This window comes from Achroia grisella, unplaced genomic scaffold (assembly GCF_030625045.1).
Source record: "Achroia grisella isolate CSIRO2021 unplaced genomic scaffold, CSIRO_AGI_Agris_v1 utg109, whole genome shotgun sequence".
NCBI classification, from domain to species: Eukaryota; Metazoa; Arthropoda; class Insecta; order Lepidoptera; family Pyralidae; genus Achroia; species Achroia grisella.
In genome coordinates this window covers 2,075,391-2,093,829 of record NW_026712573.1, presented here as the reverse complement: position 1 = coordinate 2,093,829, position 18,439 = coordinate 2,075,391, and the positions used below count along the sequence as shown (strand labels likewise).

Below are 18,439 nucleotides of genomic sequence, written 5' to 3'. Positions count from 1 at the left end.
TTTGGAGTAAGAACGATCAAACTTTTTGGGTTGGCCGCGGGCACAGCTAGTAATTATTATTAGAATAATGTATGCTACACTAAATATACTGAAATATCGAAGAGGAATGGAGAAAAGGCAACTTTTTCATTCGGAGGTCTAATTAGCTACATTTTTGAGACCATTTTTACGAAACGATCATGACCTATATAGTATAAGCTAGAGTATTTATGGATATATGCAATTTTATATTAAATAAAATATAATATCGTAAAAGCACAATAACTTGAGTCACTTCCTTATCATGAGTCTAGAATGATGAATACGAACATGATGAATACCTCTCGCTTTCACCGGTTGATGTGTAAGGATAGCTATAACTCACTAGGTATAAGGGCCCCTACGTCAAACATAATGATCGTTATTGTAGGTAACAAGAGTCCTTTGTAAACTTGATAAATCTACCTCGGTCGTCTACTGTTTCACTTCCGATAGACTCGGGTTCGATTCCTCGCACGGCGCAAACATTTGTATTCATGAGTAAGATTGTCTGTATCTGTCTGGGCGTTTTCTATGTATATTATGTATTTAAAAAATATATATCTATGTATTTATATCAGTTGTCTAGTGCCCACAAGCTCTATATACCTTGGGATTAGATAGCGTTGTGTGAATTATCCAGGGATACTATTATTATTATAAAGAGTCGTCATAGTTACTTATATACAAAAGCTACATATCTGTAACGTCGTTATTAAGTGATCACGAGTAGTCTACATAGTTACAAGTTCTAATAATTCTTTAAACTATTAAGGTATTATCTAGTTTTTTTGCGGTATTGTCCTTAACATTACTAATGCGTTTAACATTTAAGAAGCAACAGACAGCATCCCACCCCTCCGCAAAGATCAAGACGCTATCTTTAAACGTTTTGATCTTAAAAAACTTTTAGTACATAACGTTAAATGTTTTATAATTGTTTTAATAACGTTAATGGAGGATACGTTATCCACGCATACAAGTCTCCCAATAATTTAAAACAAAGGTTCATGGTCACTTCTTTTGATATTATAATTGGATGATAACCGCGAAGGCAAATACACAATTATGAAGTAACTACCCAAATGTGTAGTTATCTAAAATACTAAAAACGTTACGAAAAAAATGTATGCAAACATGATCACGTGATGAACCAAAGCCCGCCTATATCCAAGTTTTCAGTAGTAACGTTCTTAATAATGAGAAAAGGTATCTTTAATTATACGACAGGTCTGTCCGTCCGTCCGTCTGAATTTGGTACACAGATAATCTGAACATAGACTTTTTAATGTGAAAAAAGGGTTATAAGTGGTAGAAAGGGGGGATGAAAAAAGATGAAGGATGGATTGTCATTTACAAAGCTAGAAAGCTTGATACTTATTTTCTACAGTGTTGTCACTCTTGTAGCTAGAACGATGAAAATTTTTTCTTAAAGTAATTATACATACGTGAATTTGTAAAATAATTAGCCTAAATAATTAAAAACAAGGTTTTCCACGTGATTAGTATAATAATATTTATTAAAGTAATAAATATTTTAAAAAAACATAATGATTGTTTATTAATTTGTATTTAATAAAAAAAAGATGTTCACTGTATGAACCCTGACATTAATATTGCAATGTTAATATGATTAAAGCCGATAACAAATTCATATCTTATATGACATATCATATTTTTACAATATTAATGAACATATTCTAACGCCGCGCCGTACAATTTGACAAAAAAATAAACAATTCAATTGTTCTTCTAACAACTACAAACTTGGCGCTACTTTGTTGACATGTAGTCAAGCTTATATATCAGGCTAAAATCGGAATATGTGGAGGCATATCCATCACGATAGATATATTGCCACATCTTCGCATCGTCGGGGAGTCGTGGGGTGCATATATAAGATGAGGACGAGGCCGGGGCACGTCACCAGTCAGCTTCACACGCCATACGGCTATTGTCAACGGTTTTACAGGTTGTGTAGTGTCGTGTTTGTATTTAGTGCGTTCTGTAAAGGTGAGTTTAAATGGGTAGTAATTGGTTTGCCGGCAGCGGCACTCTTAAGTTCTAAAAACTGTCATAGAAGTTAAAAGATATAATAATTATAACAACATGTATATTTTACGTCCTTTTCCTTTTATAATCTACCTCTTATTTTCATAGATCTTATTTTCTCTCATTTGTTTGTTTGTATTGTCCCATCATTTTGCGTTTTAGTGCAATAAATACACTGGACGGCAGGGTAAAAAAAAATTAAGTTTCATAACCGGCTAAAATGTCGTATATTCATGTTTTTTTTTATTTGAATTCGCATCTCATTTTCTTTTCTACAACCAAGTCCTGTGACTTGGTCGTATAATTATAATATATATTATAATATGAAAACAAAAGATATGAAATTATCTAGGAAAAGCAATTTTTATAATTTTAGAATCCTTGTATAAAGACACAATGTGAAGCAAAAAGCTATATTTATTATACCCAAGTATATACAGAGGTGGTTCAGAAATGTTAAATAAAATTGTTAAAAATCTAATTAAGATTAACTGAAATATAAAACCAAGGTTAGGAACTTAGAATTTTTATTAGCGGACACCGAAATATTTATTAGGAAAACGATTAGCGAGTAGCCAACAATGAATTAGATAAACAAAAGCTTTAAATCCTTAATTCATTCTAATGCGAATTGTTTCTCAGTAAACCGCGAATTGCCTATTATAATTTACGATGAATGTTATCAGAAGTTTAGATGTGAAACTGATTGTTTTGTTAATACGGCTGCACAACGAAAAACGTGTGAAACTGTATTACAATATTGATTTATTGCAAACATTTAATTATCTCAACCTGCAGTGATCTTGATTATACTTTATTTTTACATCTATTTAACTTCATGTCAAGGGCAGGGTTAAGGACCCCTTTGGATATAAATAGATATAAATTTGTTTCGTATAAACGGCCGTTGAAGTTGTAATATAAACAGACAGATACATAAGATAGATTATGATTTATTTTAATATGGCATTAAAGCAAATCATAATTTATTGTAAATATGCATGATGTGACATTTTAATTTGTTGCCTTACATGAGAAAATAGTGCAACTGTGTATACATAACGGCCCGTAAACACATGTAAATGTATACCAATTTATTGAAACAATGCTCTACTTGCACTATAAATTAATATGAAGTGTCGATTTTTCACTGAGTTATGATTTCCGGAATGCATATATACATAAGTAGAAACTATAATTAATTACGTCTACGTCAGTCATAATTAATAAAAAAAATTTAGTGAAATAAAAACAGATTCCTTAATTTTGCATATATCTATCAAATGTTTATGTTGTCTTAAACCATATAATCCTTTTTTTATGCCTTTATCATACACAGTTAACATAAAAATGGCAATGTTAAGTCTAATATATCTTTGTTGCTAAAAATCATGTAAAATTACATGCATCACGTGATATGATGCGATGTTCACCTTTTCATTATTTAACGCTTCGTCAACTTGTTAACAGTAATTACTTTAAGTAGTGAAGAAAACTATCGGTTCGCACGCGCACTTGCTTGTAATACAACCACACCTCTTATAAACTTACAAACATATTTCGCAAATTCTATAATATGCATATTAATATGGTTATTTGTTTATATTTTCTAATATTTTAATTGTTAAAACCGAATAATATTTAGCATTAATGAAATTATATTGTTAAATTTGTTATTAATTTATTACCTTTGATCTATATTATCCTGATCACCCGTAAGTACATCATAATATGGAAGAGGACGCTGACTTCTGAAACACAGGTATTTTCTATACCTACTTCAGAAGTACGCAACATCATAAATTATATTTGTACTAAATATGTGAAATAATTAATATTATTATTAATTAAAAAAAATATTATATGCCGCGAACGATATTTGTGTTTTATGTACCTACTTATGTCTGCTACTAGTGTAAATACACTAGTAGGAGATATTGGATCTGTATATATACAGTTCTCAATATAATTGTTGTTCACTTAGGTAGGTGTTTCGCAACATCGTTACCAAAACCAGTGTAGTACTGGTATTACTTTTTGCAAGGTTACCTAAAAAAAATATAATAAAAAATAAAATATATAAAAAATACTTTTATTGACAGAAGATGTTATATAAATGTTAACAGATGAGTAATTTAAAGAGAATAAAAACCTATTGGTTTGTATTAACTTTAGTCCCCAAACTAGGACGGCCATTATTTTTCAATGTGTACTAAAATATTTTTTAAGAACCGTGCTTAGCCACTAAGGTATCGATAGAGGTCTTGTCTAAAAAAATCTAATAAAATCGTGGGCAAGAGCACTAGCTAGCTAGTCTCAAGTAACTACATATAATGTTAGCAGGTATGGCATACAAATTGAACAATATTAAGAACTAACAACGTTAATTACTGGATATACCGATTACTGTATCTACTATACTTGTGACACTACAAATTACAGAAACAAAAAAGTAAAAAGTCGCGATACGCAATCACATGTCATATAGAGATTGCGCTGAGACAACTAACAACCCGTAGGAATATAACGTACTCGCAAGGCCAATTTATTCTCGATCATTGACATAGATACCTGTTATATTTATAATGTATTTTGAATTTTTGTGGCTGTTAAGAATGATATACATATAAGAAATATATGAATAGGACATCCAGCACATGCATTGCCTACATAAATCTCCGTTTGCCCTATAGTTGGCTGGGAGAAAATGCCTCAAGGTGTTAAGTCCACCATATGCATCTATATTTGTGCATTAAAGTTTTAATTGATAAATATCCTACTAATACTATTAATGCAGACGTTTGTGAGTGTGAATGGCTGAATAGATGTTTCTCTACTACACAAAAATTAGTAAATATTGCAATGAAACTTTATAATAATATAGCTTATAAATGAGAATAAGAAATAGACCATACAATTTACACAGTGGGCAAGTTAGTTTACCATATTTAATAGTTCGAAGCTGTTACATAAATCAAATTAATATTTTGTTATTAATATTAATAAACTGTTTTGATTCACTTATAAGAAAATTATACTAAATTAAATTAAATAATTAAATTATAAAATTCAATTTAATTAAAATTCAAATAAATAAATTAAATTAATAATTTTTTGATCACCCAAATAGTTGAAGAATTGAGAGATTTAGATTAATAGAATGAAATAGTTATTAATCTCATTCTCTATTTATTTATCCAAAACTATATAAATTTTGTAGTATAATTAAGACAATATATAAATAATAATAAATAAAGACAGAAACACCGTCTATGGGATGGTGTTTTTGTCTTACGCGTTAATTACTGATTTTGATTCTTTTTACTATTAAGGATAGATTTTAGTCTCACACTGTGGATGACATACAAATTTTTCTCGATTGATTTTTTTATGGAACAAAATATAGCTTTGCATATAAGCATATGCTTATTAATCTGCAAATGAATTTTTCATTTATACATGTATATCTAATATTTTATTTACGTACATATAATAAATACAGAAAAAGGAAAGACATTTTAAATAACAAGATTAATTCAACAAATTCAAAACTGAATTAGAACATTTTAATAATTTCTTGTAATCTTATTAAAAACTAAGATAAAGTACGAGCATTAGCATAGTTAACTGAAGGGCAGATAACTTAAACAAAAAGTTAATACGGCAATTAATTGGTTAGAGTGCCATCTTCGGTCAATTAAAGGTGTTTATTGCTTTAGATGGATTGTAACTGATAGCTAAACCTGTTTATAATCCTAAGTTAAACATTGCTTTTAATTATCCGGACCTTTGTAATTTATCTATGAATGTAATCTAACTAATTAGGTTAACTATAAATAACTGCAGCAGTTAGTTAATAACTGCTCTATTTCAACACAATATTGAAGAATAACTTTAAAATAAATTTTAAAATGTTAACTTATTAGATAACATATTATTGTTATCATTATATCATATAACAAACATATTATCGAAGTTAATCGTCGATCAGTTGAAATTTTAATACAATAAAATATTCAATGTATATATATGATGTAATGTTTTTAGATGTCTTCAATGAAATGGATAGTGTGGGCGCTCGTTATTGCATCCTTAAGTATGCGACATTCAGAAGCTGCGCCTGCACCGCAAGAAGATGCGTCACCACCTATGCCAGTAAGTATGTGCACATTTCTGCATAATCATACTTTGCCATATAAATCATTTGATTCCTCTATGTACGTTAATTGTGATTTGTTTTTATACAAAGATCGACAATGAATTATTCTCTAAAAATTAGTAATATTTATTTATAAAATTAATAATACCTATTTAAATAATATTAACGCCTTACGAATATAAGTGTTATGTACCTTATCTAATTTTGACAGATAATGTATTTTGTGTTTTATATTATTATTTATTCCATATTTCAATCAAATAAATATATTTCATTTCATATGTTAGTAAGTTAAAGTACATAATATTTCTATGTTCAATTTTTGTATTACGATAACAAAATAATAACTAAAAGAGTATTATTTTTTACTAAGAAAATTGACATACATAGGTGCCATGATGTGATAGACCATTGATAAGTGATGAGTATGCACTGTGATACCATGTATTTACATTACCTGTAATTGAGACGTTATATCTCTTGTATTGGAAAAAATGCAAGGATATGTTTTCGTTTACGACCAAAAGACATCAACGCAAGTGACGGTACTTAATGACAGCATTATATACACTACAATACCTAATTCACTATGTAGGAAGCGTTACATAAGATAATAATAATTATTATATGTATTTTATAGTAGATATTTTAAATAAGAAAAAAAAACAATGTCCAAATATCGGGTCTATATCGATATCGGTATCGCTCATAAGTAATATTATCATTGTAAATATCTCGTGTCGATTATAAAATATGTTGTGATTCTAAACAACCTTATAATTCAATATAACCGTATTTAAAGAAAATTATTTACTCATTTCTAGATATTGCAGTAGTCTATTTGCCTGTACAGACTGACATTTTTTTTTTTAATAAATATTTATTATTGTTATTTAATATCCAAGGACAATTCACAAACCGCCATCTAATCCCAAGTTAAACAGAGCTCGTGTGTTTGGTACTAGATATCTGATATGAATACTTAGATACATGTTTTTGTAAATATAATACATAATATACATAGAAAACACCCAGAGACCGATACAAACAATCATTCCATGAATATAAATGTTTGTACCGTGCGAGGAATCGAACCTGTGATCATCGGAACTATAGTAATGTGCTAAACCGCTAAACTACCGGGGCCGTTATAATTAAGTTTTGTATGTACTAAGTATGTCTATAAGACATTCAGTCTTTGTTGTCGTTTCTGTTTTATGCACACTGTCGCAATTCCAAGTTCTTGTTACTAAATCAGAAGTCGTAACTCTGTAGGTCAAAGGTATTCACGTTTTGTTTAAATTATTGCCGATGTGCGCCGGCGCATCCTCGTTGCTCCTCGATAATGTTAAGGTAGACAACTTTTATTTAGCGCCCTATAGTTCTAACTTAACTGTCTATAAAGTACATTTAATTAAGTACGCGTCTTATATTCATATAAAACGAAGTGGTGGGCTTAGATGCTATACAAATGTATTTGAGTCCCTATATATGCAAATACATTTGAATATCTCAATTACTATAAACGTATCTACTCTTAATAAAATATTGTACAGTTCATTCATAGTGTACTTAGGTACAATCAGCCACCTCTGGTCTCACTATCGGTTTCATCTTAGCATTATTCTAACGATGTGAACATGCAATCCACGAAGCCACTAATTGGATGCTGGGCGCAATAACGTTTAGCCGTCTTTGTGCGCTTTGAGTTATCTCGACTTATCTCTATCTTATCACGATTAATTGCACACACTGTACGCAAAAAGAATAATTGAAATCACGTTATCTCTGTATAAACTCAGTTTTAGTTCCCAAAATGCAACATAGTGCAATACGCAATGATACAACTGTACTATTCGTATTAAAGAAAATGTTGAATATTTCGCAAAATAGTACAAATATACCACACATAAGACAATATAGTAACTTAATTGTAGATTTAGGATTGTAATAGAGATAATATTTTTTTAAGTTTCTACAATTCAGGTTAAAATAAAAATACGAGGTAGATACTTATATTAGGTACACGGTATCTAAACTAATCTTGAATCTAAAATTGAAATTACTTAGACATTTATTTCGTCTCAGCCAAAGAATTTTATTCCATAGCACGATAATATTATGATAAATATGTTATAAACTATGAAACATAATTCATGAAGAATTAGCAATAAGGTACTCAAAGTTTAAATCATCATTACAAACAATAGCAACTTTATTGCAAAAATTTCAATGTTGAGATATATGTGGTCTATGTATTTATGAGCCTGTGAACTGTACAAAACAAACGTTGCAACGAAAATGTGACCCTTCTTAAATACGAACAAAAAGTTATGAATTTATTAAGCAAGAGACATAGACTTGCCTTGACCGATTTTCTCAGAACAATATTTATATAGGGTACATAGTAAATATTTTTTTATTTTATTAGTTCAATGGAACTGACTGAAAAGTATAAAGTGTATAATAGAATTCTCATGCTTTTGTAGTAATTATTCTTAATTATTCGGTTAGACGGTTTCTGTGGTCTAACTAGTTTACAACGCCGCCGCCTTACTTTCGATAGTCGCGGGTTCGATTCCTCGCACGGCACAAACATTTGTATTCATGACATTGATTGTTGTATAGGTCTAGGTGTTTTGTTTGTATAATGTGTATGTATTTACAAAAAAAATCTATATATTTCCAACAGTAATCTAGCATAACCATAGCCATAACAAACTTTAGCTAGCTTAATTTGAATTGAGATGGTACTGTGTGAATTGTCCTTAGATTATTATTATTATTCTTTTTTTTTTATACGTTACGCGAATCTTTATGCAAGTTAATAGAAGATTCAATTAATAGAATACTTTTAATCAATAGTATACACTCTAGATGATTATACCTAGATATTGAACAGATTTTGATATCATTGCAATAGGTTTTGTTATTAAAAGAAATCGTAGATGAATATAATTAAGCAATAAAGTCAATTCCAAAGAGATTTTGATAAAACTCTTTTTAACGAAATATATTCACTCCTAAAAAAAAATATTAATTATTTTTCAGTATGAGTATAAATACGACGTGGAAGACCAAGAGAAGGCTCTATACTTCGGTGCCAATGAATCTGGGGATGCACAAGGAAAGGTGATTGGAGGGTACAAAGTGTTACTGCCTGATGGAAGACTGATGACCGTGGAATACACGGTGGACGGTGAAAGCGGATTTGTTCCCAAGATCAGTTTTCAGGAAAATGCTAACCCCTTCGGCAAAACAAAGTAGACAATATATAGAAATATCGTAAGACTGTTGCAATGAATGTACAATTCAATTAATTCCATTTTAATGAATCCACATATTTTCAACTTAATTGATCTTTCTTATATATGTATATATATATAAAGTATTTTATATCTACTCTTCAATTCAGTTACATATTTGTCTTTTCTAAGAAAAATGTCCATGGTAACATATGTATTATAAAAATATTGTTACTAAATATCCCTATAATGAAATAATTTCTAAACTTCTTTTCTTTGAGCGTAATTGATTTCTTTTGTTGTAATTGGCATTTTTGTATATGAAATACTCTTTTTATTATACACAATAAATTAGTATTGCCAACTCTGAACACGAGATGTTACCATTACTGTGATGAAATAATATTATAGTTAGGAAGTAAGAGTAGACCACAATTGCCATGTGAAATATGATATATTTTTAGTACTAAGTAAAATATAAATTTTGTAAAATAAATTATAATAAATTTTGTATTTACAAAGTATTCTATTTTTATTTAATTGGTTTACTCTATCACTAATAGATGGGTATTAGTTAATATACTTTATAATTCGATAAAGTAAGTATAGTAATAATTGTAAGTTATTTATTAATATTGGTACCTACCACGTCATTCATTAGTGTCTCACGTAATTAATTGATTATTTCAAGAGGTTTATTTTTATATGACTGGAATGGCACACTAGCTTTCGCTCGCCTAATAGAAATTGGTAGCCGTTGACTACAAATAGACATGAACCCATTAGTATAGAATGCACTGTAGTACAAATTCGTACACTTAGTAATTTCACTATCTTCTCTATATTTGAAAACATAGTTTGGATGAAAGGCGAAAAATAATGACAGTGTCATGTAGTCCTGCTCAAATACATGGTTTTTATGGTAAAAATTTGATATAATATAATATAAAGGTAATAAAAGGTATACTGATTTATTTACTACTGTTTACTGTGGCTTTGTCAGCAGAAATCTGTTGTTCTCTCGACGTAAATTATAAAGTTTTTTATATTCTCTATGCAGTTTCATAACGCCCATCAAGTTGTGAGTAGTTCAGTCGTAGACCAACACATACACAGTACAAATATTTTTATATATAGATATAATCATAAACTGTGTAAAATAATGTCGTTATCGTAAATGATGTGAACATTTCTCAAGTAGACGGCTTCGGTGGTCTAGTCGGTGGTTTAGCGCACCGCCTTACGATTGTTTGATGTGTATATTATGTATGTATTATTACAAACAAAATGTATATAAGCATTTATATCAGTTGTCTAATACCTATAACACAAGCTCTGTTTAGCTTGCAACTAGATGGCGCCGTGTTGTGTGCAATGTTAATATAGTGAATGATTTTAAACTTTATATTGTAAGAGTTAACCTTATCATTGAGTCGGGTCATAATGACAGCGGTGGCTTCGGTGTCATATTGCGGGCGGCCAGCTCGCCCGACCATCTGCAGTACGGTGCTGATGCTGTACTCCTATACAAAATGTATTATCAAATACACAATCACATTATCAATAATAAAACTCGTTTCAGTAGTGTCAAATGTAGTGAAAAAAATTCAAAACTATGACCAGTTCAATACATTCCCACTACATGACTAAGATATTAGGAGACACGGTAGGTCATCTTAGTAATTTAAAGGATTTTATTTCGAATTTAGCTTCTCTTACGTAAATATGACCTATGTTTTGTTACATCGTATGACATCCATGGAATGCAAAGGAGTGGTACTTCATTGTATTCGTACTCCCTAACTGTATGCAGAATTTAACACCTACTTAACTTATTCCTGTTGTTTAAAATTAATTTAATATATATGCAGAATAGGTACTAATCAGTAAAAGAAATATCGGATAAATTCAAAAGGTATAAAATATATAAAATTCAAGGACATGGAGACTCTATAAATATACAGTAAATTATTACGGGAAAGGCTACTTAACGCTACTAATTGTAGTACATAGGTACAATCACAAACAATCACGCAACTTTCATAGCTATCTCACGACACGTCGGTCCTGGAAACTCGACGTATAAGTAACAGATCACACTGTTGATATACCTAATTTGGTTTGACAGACTCAGTGGTCGAGTGGTTTTGTGCACCGCTTTACTTCCGATGGTTGCGGGTACGATTACTCGCATAGTACAAATATATCTATTCAGGAGGATAATTATTTGGTCTTGTTGTCTAGTACTCATAACACAAGCTCTGCTTAGCTTGGGACTAGATGGCATTGTGAGAACTGTTCAGGGATATTGTTATAATTAATATTAATTACCCTGATGTACATTTGTACACTTCTAAAGTTTATATCTACATAATATATGTTCTACTAGTTCCTTTTGTAGCAACATGCTAATCTCATATAACAATCAACTTTACTCGCCTGATATGCTCCGTTGACATATTGTTGCGTGTTTTTGATGATCACAAGATGCGCTGGAAGATTTACGCCCATTGCTAGAAAACAGATAAAACAGTTGAACATTAGAAAGTTCTGTATCCTTTATAGACATAAGCTAAATAGGATAAAATAATTGCTGCCGACCGAGTAACTGGAAGCGGGTATAAACTATTTTCAAGCATTCTATCTACATATAATTAAGTACACATCTAGACACGCGGCAGCGTGTCAAGCCGAGTTTCAAGTAAACTGGCTTGCAGCACCGTGTGTATATTTACACGAACCATTTGGAGCCACTTTTGACCCCCTCATAACTCAAAAACTCTATCACACAAACCTGTCAAATTTGGTTCATATATTGAGACTTGCGAGATAAATATGTGTTCCAAATTTCATAAACATATCTCAAACGGTTATTTAGATATTAATGTCCAAAAATCGTCATTTTTATCACTGATCAACTATAGATCAAAATTATAACCCACTTCCAGATGACCTAGGAAGTTCAAATTTGGCATGAAGATAGGTAATTAGGTGAATATAAAGGAAAAAATCTGAAACTGGTAAATTGTTATCATTTTACTACAATTTTTCACTTTAATTGATTATATTTCAACTTATACTGGACGAATACTAAAATTCTATGAAAACGTCGATAGTCACCAATTGACATTGATCCCTGGCGAAAAATTTCATCTTGTACTGGACGGAAAGTAATATTGTATGAAAACGTCGATCATTACCAATTTACGTTGACCCCTTCACATCAGTGTCGATAACTAGCAAACTTCAAATATTGCATTGAGCGATAAACACTAGTTGCTATAATTTAGATTCTGTCTAAAATATACTCGTACTTATAACTAGGAGTATAGTCGAATTTCGTATTTATTATGTTATTAACTGAGATTTGGTATTAATTATTATTTCAATATTCAGCGCACATCGATAGTGTAAAATCATTATTTTTATAAATAATTATTAAATAATAGACATTTCGGTATAGGGCGCCGCGGCGGCGCCGTGTGGGAGCGGTGCGATAAAACGTTGACGCGAACCTGTCCGAGCGAATGGCAGCCACCCTCATATGCCTCAATGTTTTGTTTCTCGATATCTAACCTATAAGGTTGCGATTTATGCTACGAAATTTATAACTTTCTTAAATTATACTTATATATTTGTGGTTATATTATTATTACATTATTTTAGTAAATACGTATGGTATAGACAATAGTTTAAACCAAAAATTAATAACAATTTTAGTATAGTTATAAGTAGGAATGTATAGTTAACTCGAGAATGAGAACTCATTGGTAACAAATTGTTTTCTTGAGAATTCAATAGATAACAGTCAATTTGTTACATAATCGTCTTTACGAACTATAACGTGTCAATACGAAGTTTCAGATATTAAATAATGTATATGTTGAAAGAGAACAATTCCGTATTTGCTTAACATATGCTATTACTATCCACAAATCACAAGGCCTTAGTTTTGGCAGTCCTCTTCTCAACATAGGCTCCTCCATATTTAATAAAGGGCAGGTTTACGTTGGACTCTCCAGAGTTAAAACCTTATGGGGTACGTCTTAACAATTTAGATCCAAGTCACGAGAGCTCTATTGTAGAGTACAACCATCTGTGGACGTTATACCGCCCCGATTTGCCCAAAAATTCCTGATACTGAATTGGCTTTGGACTTCAACATTTAAAAGTTACAAGAAAATATAGAAAATAACACAAAAAAAAGACAATTATACCCCGTAAATATACGAAAATACAGTAATTTATCAAAAATAATTTGGTATTAATTTAGTTATAAATATTTACCTAGTATAATTTATGTACAAAAAGTAATGATATCCCATCAAAAACATAAATGTGAAAAGATAGCCGAGTTTAATATTATGATATATACCTTGATTGTTGACTTCTACGACAAAAGAGATGAGATCTAAATGGGTGCCAAGTTCAATGGTCTGTCTTGAAATGTATTTATAACAATATAAAATATCATTTCTTCTTATAACTTAGGATAATATACTGTAGCCTAAGGTCTAACTTGGCTAGTTTTCATATACGAAATATACTGTAGCCTTCGCAAGTTCTAAACATGTTACTTGTCGGTTCCTATTTTAATATTAATAGTAACTAGCAATCGAAAGTAATAATTGGTATATGAGAACTGGCCAAGTTAGACCTTAGGCTACAGTATATTATCCTAAGTTATAAGAAGAAATGATATTTTATATTGTTATAAATACATTTCAAGACAGACCATTGAACTTGGCACCCATTTAGATCTCATCTCTTTTGTCGTAGAAGTCAACAATCAAGGTATATAGCATAATATTAAACTCGGCTATCTTTTCACATTTATGTTTTTGATGGGATCTTAGATTTCAGAAAAAATCTCACCACGATAAATATATATATAGACAAGATAAATATATATTTTACATCTATATCTAATAATGTATGTTTATATAATCTAGAGCCGAAAAACTGTAATTAAAATACATTATGCATAAAATACATTACTTGTTAGGAAGGAAGGGAGGATTCAACAAAGTGTAATATTAAATAACAAGACATCTTAGGAGTCAGAAATTTCGTCTATACAAATAATGAAGCCCTGATTGTAGTTACTACATATTTAAATACTCTATTACGTAATATATTATTTTATGATACATCATAAAATGTATTTTTTAATAAAGATGCTAATGTATAAAGATGAATGCCCGTTTGAAAATACAGGTATGAAAAACTTAAAAAAGTAGGTTATGTATAGAGTACATACATACCTAATGTTGTAGTTGTGATGAGTATCGGTAGATCTCTGTTTCTGAAAGCTTTTTCTATGTTACTTCGCTCTTCAAACAATAAACCAGCATGATGGCATGCGACACCAGCCAGAATCAATGACTAGAAAATGTTGTTATTTATTGTACTAATCTCAATTAATTTGTATTGTATTTAATTCAAAGTATATAAAATATAGATAATTTTTTTACAATTCACACAGCGCCATCTAGTCCCAAACTAAGCAGAATTAGTGTTATGTGTACTAGACGACTGATATGAATACATTTTTTTTAAATACATAGGTAAGCACATAATAGACATAGAAAACAGTCAGACTGATACAAACTTTCGTACTCATGAATACAAATGTTTGTAAGGAATCGAACCAGCAACGATCGGAAGTAAGGCGGTGTGCTAAACCGCTAGGCCACCGATGCTGTCGAGGAAAATATCTGTAATCTGTGTATGTATTATAAAAATTTGAAGGAACTAAAAAAACTTAGCAACTGAATTCAACACAATAAATTATATAATAACGTCTATATTACGGCAATATTTATAGGATTTTACCTGTAGTTTCTTATTCTTTATCGTTGAAGCAAGTGTCATGAGTTTATCTTTCTGCTCCTGATTGAAATTGATGGTAATTTCACGAGATAATGTTTCCGCTGTCAGTATCACGCTCTTTCTCGTATTGCAGAATATCTAAAGATTTTTTTAATAATTAAAGATACCTTTATTTCTCTTTCTCTATGATAGTAAAGACAAGAAAGCTAATATTTTTATCCTACGGAAATGCGTTCTACCTAACGTTTGCCCGTGCGATTAATCATTCTCAAGAAAACTTCCGAATGTCGCGAAATACAAAAACAAAGGTTATTAATTTCCCGTATAGTTAGTGCAAAAATTACCTATTGAATAATAAGGCGTTCTAGGTGACGAGCTACCTAATGAAATGTAGTAATTACCCATACAAGTAAACAGCAAAATAAACTTGAGACATACATAGTCTCTCTGGTCTCAAGTTTAAATAAACTTGAGACCAGAGAGACTAAATAGCTTACATATGTTGCAGTTCCTAAGCTCTGAGATATAAATATGTACTACTATTATAATATCTGCTAATATTTATTAATATGTCTTTTTATTATTATGAAAGTTTCAGGAGTTTTTGATGTCGGTTAAAATTACGAAAAAGAAATAATATTTATTTAAATGAACTCAATAAAGGCACTTCATAATATTTCAAAGAAGCCATATTAATTTATTGTATCTTGATTGTTGGAAAACAGACTGATCACAAGAAGACTGAGTAAGATATTTGCGTGTTGAACTCTTTTAAACAATGTTGTTCTGCATTACATATTAAAGACTATGAATACAAATAAATATAAATCATTAATTTTTAAAATAAACATTATAATTACGAGTGTTGGTTTTCCATTGTGATATTTCTGTATAATCGGCCACAGTTTGTAGTTTAATATGATGTCGAATTTGAATATACTGGTGCCGTTCGAGCAAGGATACCCCTCTACTATACGCTTCAACTTCACTGGACGGCATTCGTCGCCGAATCTGTATAATTTGTGACAAATGTTACCTTGTGTAGGTATTCTATAGACGATCATTATAAAATGAAATCAGGTCATTTACGCCAAACATCCATACTAGTCTTTTTTTTTCGAAATAATGTAATACTGTTGGCCGCAGCAGTGCAGATAGCACTCCAAACCCGCGGAAGGACTTACAGAGCCGTTGAAGGCTGACTCCTATCTAACATATACGACTTTAGTCTGAGAGCATCGCTAGGGTTTCGAACCTCAGCTCAGGTCGTCGTAATTTCAAGATCAAAGGGGAATGGGCTATCGATCGGACGAGAAAATATTAATATCTTCATCGGGAGTTTATTATGATGGTTTCTAGGAGAGACTCATGGAGTTCGATCTTAAGGTGTAGGTTTTTAGCAATGAAGCCATTTGTAACAACCCTACTAACAGTCCCTTTCTGCACAAAATACATATTGTTCACAAAATATGTACACTACAATTGGGATGGATAGGACCTACGGTACTAACAAAAGTATAAAGATAATAACTTTTAAGTAAAAATACTTATAAGTACGCGTATCATAGAGTCGTATGTACTGATTAGAGACTGCTAAAATAGAGCACAATAACACTCCATGCGAAAGCCTATGCTACTATTCCAAGAGGCATGGTGAGATGCGGGACATTTTCTAGACAAAGAGTCTAGAAAATGTCCTTATCTTAATGTCTTTTATCAAATAAATAACATTATTTATTTGATAAAAGTACAATAATTACGAAAGTTATATATGTATATATCAGAATTTTGGAATAAAAATACCTTATATAGAAACATATTGTAAAGACATCTCGTGTAATACTCAGCAAAAAAACAATCTAATAGGAGTCTGATTTTCTAATCGCATTTGTTAGAAAATAAATAAACTTACCTATAGTACACTGCTGGCTTATCACTAGATCCCAACCATGTCGCTACATCTTCAGGGTTACTCACAGTAGCAGAAACGGCCACAAATCTAATCCTAGGAGGTGCTGATTCATCTGTGGCGACACTAATTGCATAGTGATGACTATTAAATTTTCTCTTAAGATATTCAATTCTGTGAGCTGATTGCGCTGACGACTAGAAAACGTATTCAAAATTATTTGGGACCCTACTTTGACGACCTTTACGGTTTAATATACCGGCTCGCCGTGTGCTAAACCACTGGACCACAGAGGTTGTGAAAATATGTTTAAGAAATTATTTATTCCATACACCATATGTCAGGTAATACGTTACCTGTATCGTTTTCATTCTACTGACGACTGCTTCTAACACCGGGCCGCGTACTGCGTCGTTCAATATGTGAACTTCATCAATAAGGAACAGTTTGATAACTTCCACTAGGCTCCTATGGTCTCTCCACCTTCGAGTGAGCATGTCCCATTTCTCTGGTGTTGTTATTATGATCCTGTTTAAATAGTACCAAGGAAATTCCGATAAGTATGGTAGGCTATATATCAGGGATGTTATGGATATGAAATTTCGAATACGGATATGAAATTATTTCGGATTATCCGTTAGTTTCGGATAATTTCGGTTAAGGATATTATTTTTTAAGGAATTTCAAAAGTAAATTACAAATCTATACATCTATACATATAAATAAAATTGGAGTGTCTGTTTGTAATATTGAAATAACCGTTTATGGTATATAACGGTAGATACACCAAAAAACCACTTTATACAATTTTTGTCTGTCTGTAGGTCCATTTGTTTCGGCTAATCTCTGAAATGGCTGGACCGATTTAGACGGAATTTTTTTTGGAAGGTAACTGATGTAATAACGAGTAACTTAGGCTAATTTTATTTTAGAATTAAGTTACATTCCACGCGGACGAAGTCGCGGGAACAGCTAGTAGCTAATAAAATGGTTACATAATGTGTCTCTATTAGGCACTGCCCCTATCGGATATTATCCGAAACTTTTATTTCGGATTCAGTTACAGTTACGAATATTTTTTTATATCGAATATCCGACAGTTTCGGTTACGGCTACGGAACTCCCTAACATCCCTGCTATATATCACAATAACACCGGCTTGGTCTTTATTATTATATTATTCTTATATTATATAATTCTGACCGACTGTCAGGTGAAAGAAAA

At 31.0% G+C, this 18,439-nt stretch overlaps 2 protein-coding genes across 2 annotated transcripts in view; one reads left to right on the top strand and one right to left on the bottom strand.

The window, feature by feature from the left end:
- Positions 1-18,439, bottom strand: part of LOC131847912 (probable ATP-dependent DNA helicase HFM1) — a 46,039-nt gene that overhangs the window by 19,681 nt on the left and 7,919 nt on the right. Inside the window, exons 6-12 of the mRNA XM_059197626.1 lie at positions 17,572-17,743; positions 17,219-17,412; positions 16,167-16,317; positions 15,310-15,444; positions 14,739-14,859; positions 11,914-11,987; positions 10,896-10,997 (exon numbers count right to left, since the gene is read on the bottom strand). Of these exons, the coding sequence (XP_059053609.1) occupies positions 10,896-10,997; positions 11,914-11,987; positions 14,739-14,859; positions 15,310-15,444; positions 16,167-16,317; positions 17,219-17,412; positions 17,572-17,743 (949 nt within the window). The remainder of the gene's footprint in view (positions 1-10,895; positions 10,998-11,913; positions 11,988-14,738; positions 14,860-15,309; positions 15,445-16,166; positions 16,318-17,218; positions 17,413-17,571; positions 17,744-18,439) is intronic.
- On the top strand, positions 1,954-9,567 carry LOC131846425 (cuticle protein 16.8-like). Its single transcript, XM_059195719.1, has 3 exons — positions 1,954-2,031; positions 6,118-6,225; positions 9,281-9,567. Exons 2-3 carry the CDS (start codon positions 6,118-6,120, stop codon positions 9,494-9,496), a joined length of 324 nt encoding a protein of 107 aa, XP_059051702.1. The 5' UTR covers positions 1,954-2,031; the 3' UTR covers positions 9,497-9,567.

Excerpts from the sequence above, each read along its gene's own strand:
- LOC131846425 (XM_059195719.1), top strand. The coding sequence starts at position 6,118 with ATGTCTTCAATGAAATGGATAGTGTGGGCGCTCGTTATTGCATCCTTA. Across the intron at positions 6,226-9,280 it reads ATGCGTCACCACCTATGCCA|TATGAGTATAAATACGACGT; the intron begins GTAAGTATGTGC and ends ATTATTTTTCAG.